This window comes from Chinchilla lanigera, unplaced genomic scaffold, assembly GCF_000276665.1.
Source record: "Chinchilla lanigera isolate Chin_1 unplaced genomic scaffold, ChiLan1.0 scaffold00023, whole genome shotgun sequence".
Lineage (NCBI taxonomy): Eukaryota > Metazoa > Chordata > Mammalia > Rodentia > Chinchillidae > Chinchilla > Chinchilla lanigera.
The window spans coordinates 7,345,759-7,364,800 of record NW_004955424.1 but is presented as its reverse complement, the minus strand read 5'-3'; the positions used below and the strand labels follow the sequence as shown (position 1 = coordinate 7,364,800).

At 40.3% G+C, this 19,042-nt stretch overlaps 2 protein-coding genes across 3 annotated transcripts; both read right to left on the bottom strand.

Moving 5' to 3' along the window:
• Window positions 1-7,284: 7,284 nt before the first annotated feature.
• LOC102013845 (regenerating islet-derived protein 3-gamma-like) lies at window positions 7,285-10,413 on the bottom strand. Its single transcript, XM_005385459.2, has 6 exons — window positions 10,344-10,413; window positions 9,984-10,089; window positions 9,373-9,491; window positions 9,027-9,164; window positions 8,183-8,309; window positions 7,285-7,557 (listed from the first exon to the last, which is right to left on the bottom strand). Exons 2-6 carry the CDS (start codon window positions 10,060-10,062, stop codon window positions 7,490-7,492), a joined length of 531 nt encoding a protein of 176 aa, XP_005385516.1. The 5' UTR covers window positions 10,063-10,089; window positions 10,344-10,413; the 3' UTR covers window positions 7,285-7,489.
• Window positions 10,414-15,906: 5,493 nt separating this feature from the next.
• LOC102013310 (regenerating islet-derived protein 3-beta-like) lies at window positions 15,907-18,004 on the bottom strand. 2 transcript variants are annotated; one of them, XM_005385457.1, is made up of 5 exons: window positions 17,927-18,004; window positions 17,299-17,417; window positions 16,992-17,129; window positions 16,247-16,373; window positions 15,907-15,974 (listed from the first exon to the last, which is right to left on the bottom strand). In XM_005385457.1, the coding sequence occupies exons 1-5, from the start codon at window positions 18,000-18,002 to the stop codon at window positions 15,907-15,909; spliced, it is 528 nt and encodes a 175-aa protein (XP_005385514.1). In that variant the 5' UTR covers window positions 18,003-18,004. The 2 variants fall into 2 exon arrangements, with proteins under 2 accessions (XP_005385514.1, XP_005385515.1); XM_005385458.1 differs by lacking the exon at window positions 16,992-17,129.
• Between the last annotated feature and the right edge of the window lie 1,038 nt (window positions 18,005-19,042).

The window sequence follows — 19,042 nt, the reverse complement described above, 5'->3', positions numbered from 1 at the left end:
GCTAGAATATCTCTCAGGTTTTATTTATTCATATATTTTTCTCTTTTTTTTGAGACAGGGTCTGACTATGCAGTTCAGGCTGGCCATAAACTCACTTTACAACACAGGCTTGCCCTGAGCTTACAGCAATCCTTCCTAGCTCAGCATCCTGAGTGCTGGGATTACAGGCATGTGCCACCATACCGCTTGGTTTCTAATGACTTAAAATCTACATATGTGTATCTCCCTTAGTGCAAACAAAGTTTATATAAGAAATAATTTGAATAATACACACATTTAATATACATGCATATCTCTTTTTTTGTATACACACATATCTCAATCTGAATCTCTTAATAAATTGTACGTGGGCTAAGTCTTAAATTGCATTTTAAGGACAATAGATTAAAAATAAGACTTGGCTAGATGCAAGGTATAAAAAATTAATCAGACCAAAACAAAAACAAAAATAAAGAATCACAAACTCTCTGAAAAGAACACTAATTGTCAATCAAGAGATCATGAGTTGTGAACATTACTGGTGAAAAGAGAGGCATCATACCAACATGGCAACTGATAGTAACTTTTTAAGAAACATATTGTGTACCAATCAGAATGTTAAATTCCAAAGGATTTTCCATCTGAACATTATAAAGAGATGTTTATCAATTTAGACAGTTGGTGGAGGCTTAGAGTAGGCAGTCACAATATTATATTCTTAAAATATAAATAATAGGATATAATTTCTTTTTTTATTATAAAAATTTAAAAAACTGACAAAACAACAATGAAGAGAAAATCAAAACAACACAAAAACAACAGAAATGAAACATGACCTAAAGACAAAATGATAGAAATTTGCAGTGGTTGCTAAATTACATAATGTTATCTTCAATAAAGTTGCTCAGTCCATTAGACATAAGAATGTAAGATTGCTCAAACAATCAAAGACAGTAACAAGTAAAAAACTATAAAAACAACTTTAAACAACATTGGAAATGATGCAGAGCTTCACCATACAAAATGGTAGGAGTTCAACAGTAGTTCTTACACTGCACATTGTTTTCAGGTTTCACACGCAGGATTTTCATTGGAGTCAGATTTTCACAACCTGCCTTTAAATAGTTAAGGTCTTTTGGTAGATTTTACCATCTTTTTTTTAGCAACCTCCTCTGTCTCAATCAGATTCAACATAAGAAGTATTAGCCATTTTCATCTCTTTGGGGAAAGGGTAAAATCAGAAGACAAGATGAGAGGTTAGTAAGAGAAATTCCATCCAGTTTTTTCCTACTGCTTTTATCTTCTGTGATCCTCTCTCCAAAGATCTTCTTGATTCACAGGCTGGTCCCTTATATCTTTCCTGGGCCAAATTTGGTTTTAATCCGGTACCGGGAACTGAACTCTCGACCTTGCGCTTGCCAGGCAGGCGCTTTGCCGCTGAGCTAAATCCCCAGCCCCTCCTGGGCCAAATTTATCTTTTCTTTCCAAGTTTTACATATATAACTGGTTTCTGAATGTCTATATTACTTTTTAATTTTAATTTCACCAAAGTAAAACATAAATATTCCTAAGTAAATGCTTATGATCATTTGCAAAGGTCTTTTTTCATATTCAAAGAGTCAAAAACACTTCTTTCTAGGCAAATGGTCTGCAGCAAAAAGGGGCTGTAGATTGTTAAGGAATAACTTAATAGGTACTTGGTTTATAGATTCAGAACACAAAGACATCTTGTTGGAATCCTAGGTAAACTGAATATTATGTTTTTAAACCTATTGCTGAAAGAGCAGCCATGTCCAGTTAAAGTGGGATCTATATAAAAGTTTGCAAAATATTCCATTAGCCAGAGTATCACAATTTTTCCCATGTCCTCATAATTCTCTATTCTTTGCTTACTTAAAGAAGGTAGTATTTTTAGATCAGCAGATAATTCTTCTCCCATTGACTTGTATAAAATATGAACATTTGTCTTAAAGTTTGGAAATCATGTCATCTAAACTTTAGGTATCATTGAAGCTGGTTCAGAAAGTCTGGAAATAACCATGGCTTATTTACAGATTTTTTTTTTTTAAACTACATAGGAGCATTGACAATGTCAGCTGAAAAGAAACAAGCAAAGAAAAAAGGAAAATTAGAAGAGAGACTTTAGAGATGGCAAGCATCAATATTAAACTGACAATAAGAAGATGGTTGGCATCTAATTTGGGGACTGCTGAACTCCAGACACCTTGCCAGTCTGGACATACCTGTACCTTGGCTCTTTTTTTTTTTTTTTTTTTTTTCCAGTACCAGGAATCAAACTCACAACCTTGCACTTGCCAGGCAGGCGCTGTGCTGCTGAGCTAAATCCCCAGCCCCTATACCTTGACTCTTGATAGTCATAGGGCGTTTGAGGATTACCAGATAAAAAAGGCTTAAATTGTTTTATTTGCCATTTAATTCTATTTGATTGTGATATCAAGTCTTATATCCTTGCCACTCTCTGCCTGAATGTGTGTGCAGTGATATTTCCTATTTCCATGGCCTCATTGCTTCCTTTCCCTCTGTCTGTAATAGAACCCTGTTATCTTTGACAGAAATCTACCCCTTCATCTTTCTGAGGGTCAGCTTCCCTGAGGGTTCACTGATGCTTGCTCATACACCTAGACACTAGATAGTTTATAGCTCAAAAGCATGATAGTTTATAACTTAACACAACATCCTGTTCACTGTTATAATGATTCTAAGGTATACAGTAATTCAGTCTTCAACGAGCATCCCACCGCATGCCATTGGCAATATGTAATGATTTTTCTCAAATTGCCTAAAAAGAGAAAACCAATAGTTTCTTTCACAAACTAAAAAAGAGTCTATTTTCTCTCTTCTAGTGATGATGAGGAGTCGGTAGCCCCAGTTGCTCCTGGGAACTATCTGGAGCTGTGAAAAAGAAAGTGGGGAACTGATGCATCCAGATGGAAGAGCACACGTAAGAGAACCCCAGGCAAATCATCTGTGAGCCCTCATTGAATGGAGCTCAAAGCCTATCTTACTGCTAGATTTTCAGTTATCTAATCTGATAAATGCTGTTATGTAAGAGATTCTTTAAGAGATCCTATCTCACATAGGATGATTTCACTTGATACTACGTTCTACAGGTTCATCTATATTGTCACAAATAATAGGATCTTTTTCCTTCTTAAGGCTGAATTGTATTCTGTTTTTCACATTCTTATCACGCAAAGAAAATCTGTTTACTCATTGGCAGACACTGAGGTTGATTACATATCTTTGCTATCATGTATAATGCTGCAATGAATATGGATGTTGAAGAAATTCTTCTATTCTACATGCTCACTTCATTTCCTTTGGATGTTCACCAATCAGTGAAACTGCTGGATCATATGGTAGTTTGATGTTTAATTTTTTTGAGCTATCTCTGTACTCTTTTGCATAAAGGTTATAAAACTACTGTGTTCCCATCAATAGTGTGGGATTCCCTTTCTTCTGTGTCCTTGCTAACATTTACCTTCCATCTTGTAGATAATTATCATTCTCATAGTATAAGATAATATCACATTATTGTTTTTATATGCATTTTCTTAATAATGAGAGATATTAAGCACTTTTTTGAAATGTACTTTGGAGATTTACAAATATATTTAAATTGAAACATATATTTGTATTTTAAGAAATGTATGTGCAGATCCTTTACACATATTTTAACTGGGTTGCTTTCTTATCATTGAGTTGTCTGAGATCCCTGTCTGAAGAAGGCTTTGAAAGTATTTTCTCTCATTCTGTACCTTGGCCTTTTGCTCTGTTAATAATTCCCTTTTTTTGCAAAAAAATTTTTTTGGACACAAACCATTTGCCTGTTATTCATCTTGTTGCCTGTGCTGTGGGAGCCTTATCTGTTGTTATTTCTTTTCTGAAGGTGACTGACAGCAATGGCTAAATCAGTCATGCTACTAATTTACCTTCAAAAGTTGTCTAGGGGAGTCTTATCTTTAAAAAAAACCATTGCCCAGATCAATATCATGAAGTTTTCACATGTTTTCTTTAGTAGTTTTACCATTTCGAGTACTACATTTATACTAATCACTTTCCTGTCACTCAGACAAAATACACACACACAAATTAAAAGAGGAGGGGTTAGTTTGGCTCAGTTCCCAGTGTGTTCAGTCCATGGTTGGCAGGCTTAAGGCGAACGATGGCTGGGCAGATGAAAGTTGTTCAAATCAGGGGAGTTCGGAAGTAGAGAGCAAAGGAAGCAACCAAGGACAAAAATACTATCTTCCAGCTGATGCCTTAGTAATCTGCCACTTCTGTTTGTTTGTTGTTTGGTTCCAGGAATCAAACTCAGGACCTTCTGCTTTCCAGGCAGGTGCTGTGCCACTGAGCTACATCCCCAGCAATCTGCCCTTTCTGAATAGGACCCATCTCTGAACACACGGCACTTTGAGGAAATATTTAAGAACTAAAACTACATTATGCCCTGGGCCAAAAAGGCTCTTGTCCATCTCATTATGCAAAATGTATTTAGTGAATGTCTAATTTTATCAACTTCTTGACAGCTTCAACAATGCTAAAATGTCCAATCCACAATCTCCTCTGAGACTCAAGGCAAACTCTTATCTGCGAGCCCCTATAAAAGTAAAATATAAAGTTAAATACTGCTAACACACAGTGGCACCGAGTATACCTTCTCACTTCAAAAGGGAGAAATAAGAAAATAGAAAGGAATCAGGCCACAGCAAGACCAAAACCAAAACCCAGCAACATGCAAGCACTCAGTCCTGTACTTTCACGTCCTGCACCTGGGGCTGATTCTGGTGAGGTGTGAGCTACAGGAGTATTGGGCAACCTTGCCCTTAAAGCCTTGCCAATTGAAGCCTATATGGAATGTTTGTTTTTTGTTTTTGTTTGTTTTTGTTTTGTTGCTGGATCCACTGACTACCTGCTATTTCTCAGCAGAGGTTCTATATTTCTGGGGTCTCCACTGTTCTTTCGGCTTCACACAGTGCTGTTCTCACAACCTCATGCATTGCCCTCACAGAGAGTCCAGGAAGGAACTGTGATATTGTAACAGATTTTTTTATTGCCTGGCACCCATGGTCTTATGAAATCAGGCAAAGGCTGGGAGAGGTGGCACACACCTGTAATCCCAGCACTCAGGAGGCTGAGGCAGGAGGATCTTTGTGAGTTGAAGACCATCCTGGGCTACAAAGAGCCTCAAAGCCAGCCTGGATTGCATAGCAAGACCCTATCTCAAAAGACAAAAAAACAACAACAACAACAACAACAACAAAAAAACCAGTAAAACAGAAATCTGGTGAAAAGCCTGTGTGACTCCATAACTTTTATTTCAACATGCTTGAAACACCTGCACCATGTGGATAACATCAAGTTCTGCCTTCAGTTTGAGCAGTAGTCTGATCCTCTCCCCAATGGACTCAGCAGCGTCTGAGTACCTGGATTGCTGAACAAAAGGATATACAACCTTAGTGGCCCTAAATGAGAAAGCTGCCCTAGGGTCATTTCTCAAAGCAAATTCTTTCAAATAATTTTATTCTTTCACATACTTGAGCCTGTCCTCAGTGGGGGTCTGGTCATTTCTTGAGATGTCTTCAAAACACCTTCCCAATGGTCCTGATGCAAACTACTTGACTGCTTAATGTTAATCTTTTCAGCAATCATGCTCTCCTTGGCCTCAACTTTTTAGGTGTTTCCTTTCTGGTCAAACTATAAAATTTTCACATCATTTACTTCTACTTTTGACTCCTGATGCTCACCATAAATCTCAGTACTCATCAGCCAGAAGTACCCATGACACAGCCTGAATTCTGGGCTGTTTTGGAATTTCCTCCACTAGACCAATTAGTCCATTGCCCTTAACTGAAGTCTAAGTGTAGATAAACATTTTGACTGGGGGTAATATGTGGCCTCAAGGAAGCCCTTATTCACAACTGAAATCTCCTGAGCCTAATTTTTGCAGTCTGAATTTCTATTAGTAATCATATCTTCTCAACTCTAACCAGAGTCATCTAGTAGGCTCTACTTATAGCACTCTAGGGCTTCTCTTGCCTACATCTCCAATACTTTCTAAACACCTCCGGCAAACCACTTATAAAGGGTTCTGAATTATATGGTTAGGTACTATCTCAGTTACCATTCTCTCATTGCTGAGACAAAATACGTGATGCCCAGAATTAAGGAAAGAGAGATTTATTTAGCTCAGTTTGTGAAGGTTTCAATCAGTGCTTGCCTGGCTCCAAGGCGAAGTGGCACATGGCAGAGGGCAACAGTTCATGGCAGAGGAAAACAGCAAAAACAGTGGGTAGGCTCTTTCCCTCCCTTACATTGTATGCAAACTACCCGCCCCAGGGCAGGTGCAGCACTCACACCCATAATCCCAGCATTGGACCATGAACCAATCGTAAACTCTAGAAGTCCATCCTGTGACTGCAAGAGGCTTTGGGGAACATCCAGACAGGAGCCATAACAGGTATAGTTAGAGCAAGGACTCCACTACTGTTATGAAAATTACTCACTTTTCCATTTCCAGGATAAAATACCCAGCACTTACACTTAAATAAGGAAAGGTTTATTTGGCTTTCCGAGAGGCAAACACAGAAGCCAGGTATAAGAATTCCTCCTTCTGCTTCCTGATACAGAGCATGGGAGCCTGCTGAGCACTATGTTTAACAAGGGTGATCGTGTTGTTGGGGCCCATAAAAGAATGAGGGGACTCATCACCCTCCTTTGACCAAGCACAGGATAATTCCCTCCATTCTGTACTGCCTAGGTGTAGGAAAAGATGACACGTGCCATGTGAACTGTTCATCCTACTACCTTCACACAGCTGTTCTCATTTCTTGCTATTTAAAAGTGTTGAAATCTTCCACTCAGACTATGTAGGTCTTGTAAGATTATTTTTACGAATAGACAATTGTTCAGATTGATAATCCTGCAAGGAAACACATGGTGAAAAGTCCTACCCTGCCATGCTGCTAATTAACTCTCCAAAAAAGCAATGTGCAAAACACAGCCAGAACCTCTTATGAGTGAGTGACATCAGTATCAGTGACATGGCCTGGCGGAATGCACGGGCAGTAAGAATTTGCCTGAGCAATATCTTTATTTGTCTGAAACACAACCTAACATAAGCATGCCCAAAACCTTCATCCCAATACATTAATAGAGGTGCATCATTCTACATTCTCTCATAGGTCTGGGAGAAATAGGAAAAAGGAAGTTTCCTTCCTACAAAATTTCCAATCAATACGGACTTATGTAAAAGTAGAACACAAGTATATAATAAATTCAATAGCAGTATAAACTAAAATTTTATTATTCTTCTCTGAAGCCTCAGGTCATAACACTCACAAAAGTGCCTGGGCAGAGAGCAAAGCAGAAAAGGCAAGATGAGCAAGAAGGCTCAGGCTTTGGGGTATGAGGAGAATGTTCCCTTCCTAGGTAAATCTTCAATCTTGAACTTTTGATGTGCTGCATACAGTGGAGGCTGCTGTTTACTTTAGTCCTTGAACTTGCAGACATAAGGCAACTGCACGTCACAGCTATAATCTCTCCACTTCAGAAATCCTAAAGACAGAAGAGGTAAAGTGAATTGAACTGGTAGATTTTGTGAACAAAACTAAAATATTAAGTGAAATAAATCAGACGCACACGCTTAAATGTTGCATGTTCCTCTCATATGAGAAACCCAAAATACAAATAAAGAGCAAAATAAAAGGTAGATAATAGGAAATAGGGAGATAGATCATTTGTAAAAGGAAATGGGACCAAGCAACAGAGGGAGGAAGGAGGAGAAACGATGACAAACAAATTAAACTGTGTTATGTCCATGTACCAATTCTCCTCAAGGAATGTAATCATTATGAATTGCAAACATTTACTAATAAAAACAATTAAAAAAAAACATGTTTGAACTCCCAGCTACTGGGGAAGCTGGAGAAAGAAGGGGAAAAAAGAAGACAAAAAGAAAGAGGCATCTCAGATCCTGGCCTAGGTTTAACACCTGTCCCTCATCCTCACCAGTGTCCCACTCCAAGGGACCAAGTCTGAAACCAAGTAGGGATGGGAAGAGATAGAAAGAAGGAGAAAAACAAACATTGCATATCCAAAATCAACAAGTTTTCCTGAGGTTCAGACCCTGAAGTGGGAAGTATGGATGGGAAAGGCTGGGCAGAGCTCCTGTGTTTTTTACCTGAGCTTCGTGACACACTCCCACAGTAACCACGGTCGGAGGCGGAGGAAGGATTCCTCTCCCAGTTGAAGTAATCCAGCACATCTGTGCTACTCCACTCCCATCCACCTCCATTGGGTTCTAGGCCCTATAAGGTAGAGGGATGCGATCAGGTGAAGGGACGGCTAGTACAGCCTTGCTGGCCTGATTCCTTAGATGAAACTCTCTCTGCAGCTTTGTGGAATTTTGCCTGCTTCTCCACATGGTTCTCAGAGCCCCCTAATGGGATGCTCTCCCTAAATTCTCCTTTCCTCTGAGAAAATGAGGCATTTATCATAAAGTAATATGTGCTGCTGTAATAGTCAGTTAGCCTCTGATCTCAAAGCAATAACTATTCTATATGCCAGGCATGGAGGCACACGCCTGTAAGCCCAGCACTTGGGAGGCTGAGGCAGGAGTATCACTGAGAGTTTAAGACCAGCCTGGGCTACAAAGTGAGCTCAAGGCCAGCCTGAACTTCAGAGCAAGACCCTGTCTCAAAAAGACACCAGCAAAAAAAGATAATATCTTCATTTACGATTTCCTTGAAATAGTATGGGCAGGCTCTTTGAAGGTTAGAAAAATGCTTTCGAAAGGACTATGTGAAAATTACATAACAGTAAAAACCAAGTAGATTAATTTGAAGACTGGGAATCTCCACAAAATTCTACTGTTCAGCTGACCTCAAGGACAGTCCTTTGCCCCAAATATCACCCAGAATCTGAGGTCAATACTCCTGCCTGTCTTCCTGGGTAGATCCAAGAGAGGGAGCCTGGGAAGCAATTATCATTTGAGAGCTAAGAGAGAGGTAAATATGGACTCGCACCAGAGTTGGGTCATGGAGCCCAATCCAGACGTACTGGTAGTTGATCGCATTGCTCCTGATCAGGGAAGACACAAAGGACCCCTCAGCTCCACTGAGCACAGATGCAAGGTGTCCTGAGGGCCGCTTCTGGCAGGCCAGCTGTGTGGGGAAATGAGAGAATGAGAGGAAGCATTCGTGCATGTCCTCGGGAAACAGCAGAGCAGAATTATGTAAAAGGAGGGATTGCCTAGAGGACAAAGGTGTTCCTTCTAATTCCCAGGAAGAGACCCAGAGTAGGAGAACACTTCACCCCGTGACCCATACGTCTTTTCCTCTTTCATTGTCAGCCACACAGGTGAGTACTTACATCTGCATCAATCCAAGGCTTTGGTGTCTTAAACAGGGCATAGCAGTAAGACCCATAGGCTTTGGAGCCTTTCGGACAACTGATGCGTGGAGAAAGGATTTTATCCTGGGCATCTTCACCTGGGGTAGAAGAAGAAATGGAGAAGGATCAGTGAATGATTATGAGACCTAAGCTCGGGTATCAAATCTATACTCCTGGCTTCCTAATTCTTTGAGAAACATTTTAAATACACCTACTGTTTGGGGAAGCATCTCTTCTCAGTTTCCTTTTCCCTAATTCAAAGTTCTACTATTTCTTTAACTCTAGGCTCACAGTTCCTACCTTGGGTTCTGTAATCCCCACTTTTACCTAAAATTCTTCACTGGCTTTTCACACTTACCCATTTCAACCCATTAACGTAAATTGTAAGTTCCTGAGCAAGTGGAAAACCATCTGGTTGTATAGTTAAAAGACTGCTGTGGTGCTTTCACCACTGGTAACCAGAAGTAAGGCAGAGCAATGGAGGAATTTCAGGTAGTATTCTTGTGGGGTATATCTCACCATTACCACGGGGGACACAAGGACGCCTTCCTTTCCCTTTTGGTTCTGACTGTGCACCAGAGAAATCTCACCTTGCACCTGAGATAAGAGCATCAGGCAGGACAGCAGCATCCAGGACATGCCTCTCAGAGCCATGGATGCCAGCATCATGTCAATGAGAGATGAGATGATCTGGTTCTGTGAAAGAGATGTGGTCAGGTAGAGGACATGCAGTTACCATTGGTTCATTCCTTCTCTCCTGTCTCCTTTTGTAGGGATGCATTGATCTTGATCCTACCCACCCCCTCGTATAATTTGAAAGGACTTGGGAAATCTATGTTCCCTACATCCCATGACAGCTCCCAGGGCAGCCTTTGCTAAGTCTCAGCTCCTGTGTTCTCTGAGACAGAGGCATTTCCTCACCTTCTCCATTTCTTTCAGCTCCCACTTACCTCTCTTTCCTCTTGCAAGAACCTGATGATTGTTATGGTAGCAAAACCTCAGCTTTTTATAAGGGGTTCTGAAGGAGGGGCATGAAATTACTAACTGGAATTCATAAGCAGGACAAGGGTCAGGTGTTGGGCTTGGCATAGATTCCAGGAGATTCCCACCAATGGGAGGAGACTTTTCCTGCCAAAGACTGGGAATCACCACAGCTGTTGCCTCTTTCCTGTCATTAGGTCAGTTCTGTTTCCAGGAACAAGTGAAGTCTGAACTTCCCCCACACTCTCCCAGATATCCTGTTCTGAGAAACTAAAGGGAGTGAAGGCAGCCTTGTGAGATTATTTATGACGTTGCAAAGTTTGAAAATACTGTGGCCTTGGATATTAAGGAAAATATCTATCAGCCATGTAGTTTTGATCAATGTGGAAGAACTAACTCTTGTATGTGAACTTATGCATTCTTTTATACCTTGTCTAGCTGTATTTAAAACACACTAATAAATAACAAGTGCATTCATTAGAAATTAGAAATGTTTGTAAAGACACTTATATCAGAGGAAGGAAAAGCATGAATTTACACCAAGGGAAGAAGTAAGAGTTTTTGGTTCAGAGTTTTTGCTTCGGTTTCGTAGCAGGATGTGAAGGAAGCTGAAGGATCTTATGAGTCAATCATCCAGCCATCTTCAAAGCAACACAGCTGAGCGGTCTTGTCTTCCATCTGCCTCTACGTGGGAGATACTGATGAGGCTCTGGAGAAAAAGGAACAATTCTACATTATTGGTGGGAGTGTAAACTAGTACCACCACTATGAAAAACAGTATAAAGATTCCTTAAAAACCTGAAAATAGAAAGTCCACCTATTTTGTCTGCGAGTTCTCATCATGAATGAATACTGCATTTCTGTCAAAAGATTTTCTGTATCTATTAACATGATTATGAGACTTTCATTTTTGCTTTCATTCAGGTGGTGTATTACATGAATTTGACTAGATATGTTGAACCATACTTACATTCTTGAGGTAAAACCTACTTATTCGTGATGTCCTATCTATTTGATGATTTCTTGTATAACATATGGCAGTGTTTTATTTAGCATATTTGCATCTGTCTTCATTAAATAAATTGGCCTACAGTTATATTTTTTAGTGAGGTTTTTGCCTGGTTTTGTAATCACAGTAAAGGTAGCTTCCAGGATTGAGTTTGGAAGTATTCTTTTCTCTTCATTTTATTAAAGAATTTGAGAATTATTGACATTAGATCTTCCCTGAAGTTCTTTAGGAATTCCACATTGACTCCATTAGATCCTGGATTTCTCTTGATAATTTTTTAAATTACTGTTTCATTTTCTTTGCCTGTTACTGGATTATTCAGGGTTTTTATATCTTCTTGATTCATGTAGGAACTATACATTTTATTTGAATTCTCAAATTTATTGAAGTAGAGATTTTCTTAAAGCAGTTGGAATACAGTAAGTCTCTGACTTATGAACAAGTTCCATTCTAGGTGAACATTCATATGTTGGATTCATTCCTACAGCTGACAAAGTGAGTCATACATGAACCCTGTGAAAACTCACAACTTGAACGTTCATAAGGCAGGGAATTACTGCACAATTTTTTATAGTAGTTACTAGTGATCTTCTGGATTTTGGTGACGTTTATTGTGACTGTTCCTTTTTTATTTCTTATTGCATGGATATGGGTCTTTACTTTCCTTCTTTCGGAAAGTTTGTCTTAAACTTACTAAATGGTTTGTCTATTTCATTTATTTTTTTCAGAGAATCAGCTCTTTGATGCATTGATTCTTTGCTTTGTTTTTAGTTTCAATTTCATTAATTTGTGCTCTAATGTTTATAATTTTCCTCTTCTTACTAGGCTTGCATTGGTATAATTCTTGTTTCTGTAGTGTCCTGAGACGTATCATTAGTTCATTTATTTGATCTCTTCTTCTGGTGTGAGCATTCACAGCAATATACTTCCTTCTTAGGACTGCTTTCATTGTATCCTATGGGTTCTGGTATGTTGTAGCGGTATTGTTGTTTGACTCTGGGAATTATTTAATTTCTTCCTTCATTTCTTCTGTGGCCCATTAAGTGTTCAATAGTCTGCTATTTAATTTCCACATGTTTGAAAGCTTTCTGTGGTTTCTTTTACAATTTCTTTCTAGTTTTACTGTGCTGGGATCAGTATATCTGGGATTATTTTGATTCTTTTGTACTTGCTTAAGCAGGCTTTTTGAAAAAATATGTGGTTTATTTTGAAGAATGTTCCATGTGTGCTCTGAAGAATGGGTATTCTGTTGCAGTAAGATGGAACATTCTGTAGATATCTACCAAATCCATTTGTTTGAAGGTGTGGTTCAACTCTGATATTGTTAATTTTTGTTTAGTTGATCTGTCTATTTGTGAAAGTGGGGTACTGAGGTCACACACTCTGAGTGTGTTGACATTTATTTGCTATTTTATGTCCAGTGGTGTTTGTTTTATGAAGGTTAGTACACCAATATTCAGTGCATATATATTTACACTGTTATCGCTTGTTGAACTGTTCTTGTAACTAATATGTAGTGACCTTCTTTGCCTCTTCTAATCACCTTTACCTTGAATTTTACTTTGTCTGAACTGCTTGCTTTCATGGTCCTAGTGCATAGAATATTTTTTCCAACCTTTGATTTTTAGTCTATGAATTTCTTTTCAGATTATATGAGTCTCTTGAATGCAATAGACCATAGGTTTTGTTTTTTTGATCTAGTCTGCCAATCTGTTTCAAGTGGGAAGTTGAGATCATATATATTGAGAGTTATTACTGAAAGGTATTGACTTATTACTGTCATTGTGCAACTGTCATTATTGCTGACTCTTTTATTTTCCTATTTTTGTTTTACTGCTTGTCTTGTTTGATGTATTCATTCCATCTGAGCTTTTGGCTTTGTTAGCTTCATTTTCTCCATCTAGGATATTCTTGAGTATCTTTTGGAGTCCTGATTTGGTGTTCAGGAATTGTTTAAGGTGTTCTTTTTAGTGGAATGTTCTTATTTCTCCATATCTTGGTTACTTTTCTCTCATAGTTGGGACAAAATACCTGTCTCCCAAACTTAAGGAAGGAAAGGTTTATTTTGCTTACAGTTTGTGGAGGTTTCAGTCTATACTTGGCTGGTTACAAGGCAGAGTGGCACAATGGCAGAGGGCTACAACTCATGGCGGCAGAACACAGCAAAAGCAACAAGCACAAAAGGGAGGAGTGGCGGCAAGCAACCTCTTCCTCTCCCTTACATATGCAAATTAGCCACCCCAGGGCAGTGTAGCTCTCACACCTATAATCAGTCAAACTTTAAAAGCCTGCCCCATGACTGCATGAGGCTTTTGGGGGTACACCCCGACACAAACCATAACATTCCACCCCTGGTCCCCTAAAGACTCATGTCCATCCCTTTATACAAACAGCATTTACTCCATCTGCAAGAGTTGCCAAAGTCCTAACAGTTTCAGCACTGCTGAAGAATTCAAGTCCCAAGTCTCCTCTGAGATGTAAGGCAAACTTAGCTATGAGGCCTGTACAAATGAAAAGTTAAACACTTCCAACATTCAAAGGCACAAAATAAGCAGTACCATTCCAAAAGGTACAAACAGGGGGACACAGAGCTTTGGGACCAAAGCAAGTCCAAATTTCAGCAGGGCTAGCATTATGTCCTGTAGTTCCATGACCAGCATTTGAAGCAATCTGTGGCACATTGTAAGCTCCAAAGGGCTTTCATGACTTCACCCCTGTGACACTTCTGCTGGTTACAGCTTCCATGACTTCTGCCTTAGGCCTGCTTTGCTCCATCCTTGCAGGTTTCCTTATATGAAGTTTGTCTTTTCTTTTAAGCCAGTTTTATAGTTTCTTTGGATTGCTGTGAGGTTAACATAACTTGCTCTAAGTCTTGGTTTGTGTTTACTGTTGGCTATAGCTATGGAGCCATAAAGTTAAAATTTCTCTACTGATGTTGGTCTTATTTCTCCTATTGTTTTTGGAATTTTCTATAAGTTCCTTCTTAAATAAACTGTATGCTTTGCAACTCTTCCAACTATTCATTATTATTATACTGGGTCCCCATTCAAATGATAGCATCTGTATAAGAGGGAGGATTATATAATCTCATAATTAAATCTTAACTTTTTATGAACTTATGTCCCAGGGTCATGATCTTCAGGAAGGTTGCTTAGCTTTCTCAACTTTAGGCAACACAAGGAGGATAGAAAAGGTGAACGCTGGGTAACTGCCTCACTTCTGCACATGTTAAGATCCACACAAGGTAGTTTTATCTGGAAGTAAACCTTTTGTATAGAGAATATTCTAGGTTAATTACAAATGGTTTCTTTATTTTTCCCCTGCTGGAGGCATGAGCAAATTGTTCTTGACCTTTCTCCATGCAAACATGGTGTACAAAACCCATGAAGGGCTAGAAACTACCCAGGGATACAACCTTCTGGAATTTTTCACTGTTAATAATGCCATTCCATAATCACCATTAAGCAATTATAGCTTGCTTGCTAACAGTCTATAATTCTATAGGTTTCTGGCCCAGGTAAGCAAAAATTAAATGGACTTTATATGTATTTGAATGCTGAAAAAGTCAGGGAAGATATTTGCTTGCTACCTCAATTCCCTGGTAAGTCCAAAGAAAACATATTGGTTTAAAATAACTTTAGATTTGTGTGTGTGAGAGACTGAAAGAAAGGAGTAACCATGTCCCTTAATCCTTTGTCAGCACTGTAGTTACAAGTAGTCATTCATTCATTTGTGGTGGTGTCGGGGGGATATTGTGGGTATTGCCATTTCTTCTCTCCACAGGCTTTTCTTGTCTAAAGTGTTACCAAATCACAACCAGCCCAGGTGTTATTCACCCTCTCTCTACCCATAGATATCTATCCGTCTCAGCCCTGCCTGCAGAACCCAGTGCTGCCGCAAGGGTGGTAGGCAGGACCTCAGGCTGTTCTATTTCTTACTATGTCTTGCCCAAGTTACAGTTCATGGTGGATTGTATCCTAAGAAAAATATGATACTTCAGAGAAAACAATTTGAAAAACACTGTAAGCTAATGTCAGAAGATTCTAAAGCTTTTTGTATTCCAACATGAGGGGGACTCTGGGGGCAGTGAGTGTATAGGAAGGCATTGTCTTTATCTGAAGACAACACAATATTCCATGAACAATACCAACAACCTCATCACAATACACTGGTGCAGATGCTCACCCAGGCAGATTCCTGTAGGCATTGGTGGAATTAGAAAGAGGTAAATCTCAAAGTCACCGTCCTCAACCAATCCACCCTCTTCCACATTCTTGTGATAAAAAGATCAGAAATCGATGCAAGTGCACACTAAAATTTTATTATTGCTCTCTGAAGCCTCAAGCCACACTGCATAGTACAGAAGGGCCTGAAATTAGGGTGAGAAGGAAAGTAGAGGAGGGAAGATCAGAAGCAGGGCTCAGGTTTGGGTGTGGAGAGAGAAAACTCCCTCCTTGGGTGATTCTTCAGATCCTGAATCTTGCTCATGGTTAGCTGCATGCAAATTCAGATAGCTGTTCATCCTAGTCCTTGAACTTGCAGACATAAGGTAAATGCACATTGCAGCTATAATCTCTCCACTTAAGATATCCTGGAGAGGACAAAAGAGTCAAAGTGAGTGGGACTGTTGGATCATACAAATCCAGTAACAAAACATCTCAGGTCCTGGCCTAAGTTCTACCACCTACTGTCTTCATCAGTGACCCTTTCCAGAGAAAAGAGATGCAAAGAAAGAAGAGATGCAAGGACACAGGAGAAGGCAAATCATCATTTTTCTAGCTCAGCAGGATTCCCTGAAGGTCAGGCCCAGGAAAGGGAAAGAGAGGTAGAAACGGCTGGACAGAGATGGCTCTTATCTCTTACCTGAGATGCGTGACAAGCTCCCACAGTAACCACGGTCGGAGGCAGAGGAAGGATTCCTCTCCCAGTTGAAGTAATCCAGCACATCAGTACTACTCCACTCCCAGCCACCTCCATTGAGGTCATAGCCCTGTAGAGCAGAGGATGCAGCCAGATGAATGAAATGTCATTTAACCTCTGCTTTCATGATCTCTTCACTGGAACATCCGACTCCCTCTCCAGCCTTCTGGAATTCGGTCTGCTTCCCCACAGGCTGCCCAGAGCCTTCTAAAGCAATACTCTCCCTAAATTCCTCCCTCACTGAGAAATCCCAGCCAGTAATCACAAGAACTCTGGGCCAACCCAAAATAACATGTTTCTTGTAGAATATGACTGGTGATGCATTTGGAGTTTCCTACGAGCCTCATGAAAATCTCTTACCTAAAAAGAGCAAATATTAACATCATTTCTCCTTAGGATTCCCTTGAAATAGTATGTGCAAACTCAATGAAGCTCAGGAAACTGAGTTCCAAGGCTTCATGTGAGAATGGCATAGCCCTTGAAAACAGGCAGAGTAACTAATCTGAAAACTAGCGATCTGCACAAAACCAACTCTTCAGCTGGCATCAATGATTTCTTTTTGTCCCAAATGTCACTCAGAATCTGAGGCCTCTGGCTTTGGGCATTCTTTCTGGGTAGGCACAGGAGGGTGAACCTGGATGATAATAGTCACATGATAGGTAACAGAGAGGTAAAGATGAAATCACACCAGTGTGGGGTCATGGAGCCCGATCCAGATGTATTGGTAGGTGTTTGTATTGCTCTTGACTAGAGAGGACACAAATGATGCTTCAGTTCCACTAAGCACAGACACAAGATGTCCTGAGGGCCGACTCTGGCAGGCCAACTGCACGGAAGAGAGAGAATAAGAAGTAGCATGAAATCTCAGGGGGGTACGCCAAGGCACAGGTAGGTGGTTTACTCTCTTTCCATGAATTTGGATTTTGGAGACCTCCTCCTCCATGATCCACTTGTCCTTCACCGTGTGACTCCCCACATGACCTCTAGACACTCACATCTGCATCAAACCAGGATTTGGGTGTTCTAAAGAAGGCGTAGCAGTAGAAGCCAAAGGCCTTGGAACCTTTGGGACAGCTGATTCGTGGTGAGGCCACTTCGTCTTGGGGGTCTTGTCCTGGCATGGAGGGAGACAAAAGGGGGATGTGTGAAATGTGAATGGGCAAGCTAATTGAGGACACAGTTATGAGGACAGTCCTTGGATATTAGTCTATAACTCTGAATTCCTAGCTCATTTTCCTGCTCTCTCTTGATATTGAGATCAAGAGAGCTCTTAAATGGGGCGCATCCATTGCCTTTTACCTCCTGCCTCATTCATTGTCCACAGTTCTTGGCTGACAGTTCCTGCACTGTGTTCTCCAATACTTGCCTCGCATAAATGTTGTTCCTGACCTTTAACGTCTTTCATCTCGAACCCAACTTCATAACTTAGAGGTTCCTGACCAAGAGAGAGGCCATTTGCTTCCACTTATGATGGACTGCTGGTGAACCCATTACTGATAACCAGACGGAAGGGAGCATGATGGGGAAATTGCAAACAGTTTCCTCACAGAGGGTACAGCCCACCATTGCTACAGGAGACACACAGGAAGGGACCTTTCTCCCTTTTTTGTAGAGAAGTCTCACCTTGCACCTGAGGTAGGAGCATCAGGCTGGACAGGAGCATCCAGGACAAGATGTGGAATGCCATGGGAGGCAACATGCTGTCTGTGGGTGAGGAGACAGTCTCTGAAGGACCTGTGGTTAGTGGGAGGATATCCAGAGACCCTATTGCCTTTTCCCTTCTCCTTTGTCTAGTCCTGTGAGATGCACTGATCTTTGTTACATGCCTTCCCTTCTGTAACTTGAAATGCCTGGGAATATGTCCCCTCCATTCCCTGAGGACTCCAAGGGCAGGCTTGGCTGAGTCTCAGGTCTTCTGTGTTATTTGAGGTCAAGGACCCTCCTCACCCTCTCCTGTAATTCGTGAAGTACAGCCCTTGCTAGGACTCTCATCTTCCCATAAGGCCCACTCACCTGTCTTGTCGAACCTGGGATGGTTTGTAGCATCAGGAAAGACAGATTTTTATAAGAAGATCTGAGGGAGGGGCAACGGTTTGAATAACAGGTGTGTGTAGGTAGGGTGGAGTCATACACAGGGCTTGGTATTGGTTCAAAGAAATTTCCACCACTGGGGGGAGATTCTCCCTGGAAAATGCTCGAATTTCTATAGATGCCGCTTCCTTCCAGTTAGTTCCCCATCTTTCCCCACAGTAATAGATGAATTCTTTTTCCTTTTGCTTCTGCCTAATCATGGTCCTGTTCCATGATATTTGCTGTGAAATTTCATGCTGAAGTTCTAAAGGTGCACAGCCAAAGAAAATTCCTCTAGTATTTGTCAAGAACTTACCTGTGTAGGGAAACACACGTATTTCTTTTTACTCTGTCTAGTTTGATTAAATAAATTATGGGTTAGAAGAGGGGATGAGTATAAGAATTTGAAGTCGCACCTATATTTAAGGACATAGAAAAGACTAAACCTAAGAGTAGGTGTGATGCCTCAGGTTTGCTGCTTAAAGATGGTTGTTAATTCTTCTTTTAAAAAGTCATAACTAGCAAGCTAGTGGCTGGCAAAATGTAAGGATAGTCAAATGAATGAGCTTGTCTTCCCTATCTTCTAAAAAATGGTGTTTTTCTAATGGATAATGACAAAGTGATAGAAGAGGAGGCTATGAGGAAATACAAACCTGTAGGGAGATTACA

Coding starts and splice junctions, on each gene's coding strand:
- LOC102013845 (XM_005385459.2), bottom strand. CDS start 10,062: ATGATGCTGGCATCCATGGCTCTGAGAGGCATGTCCTGGATGCTGCTG. Junction 9,165..9,372: donor AGCCTTGGATTGATGCAGAT/GTAAGTACTCAC, acceptor TTCCCCACACAG/CTGGCCTGCCAGAAGCGGCC. Junction 8,310..9,026: donor GGCTCCATGACCCAACTCTG/GTGCGAGTCCAT, acceptor TCTACCTTATAG/GGCCTAGAACCCAATGGAGG.
- LOC102013310 (XM_005385457.1), bottom strand. CDS start 18,002: ATGTTGCCTCCCATGGCATTCCACATCTTGTCCTGGATGCTCCTGTCC. Junction 17,418..17,926: donor GCTCCTACCTCAGGTGCAAG/GTGAGACTTCTC, acceptor CCTCCATGCCAG/GACAAGACCCCCAAGACGAA. Junction 16,374..16,991: donor GGCTCCATGACCCCACACTG/GTGTGATTTCAT, acceptor TCTGCTCTACAG/GGCTATGACCTCAATGGAGG.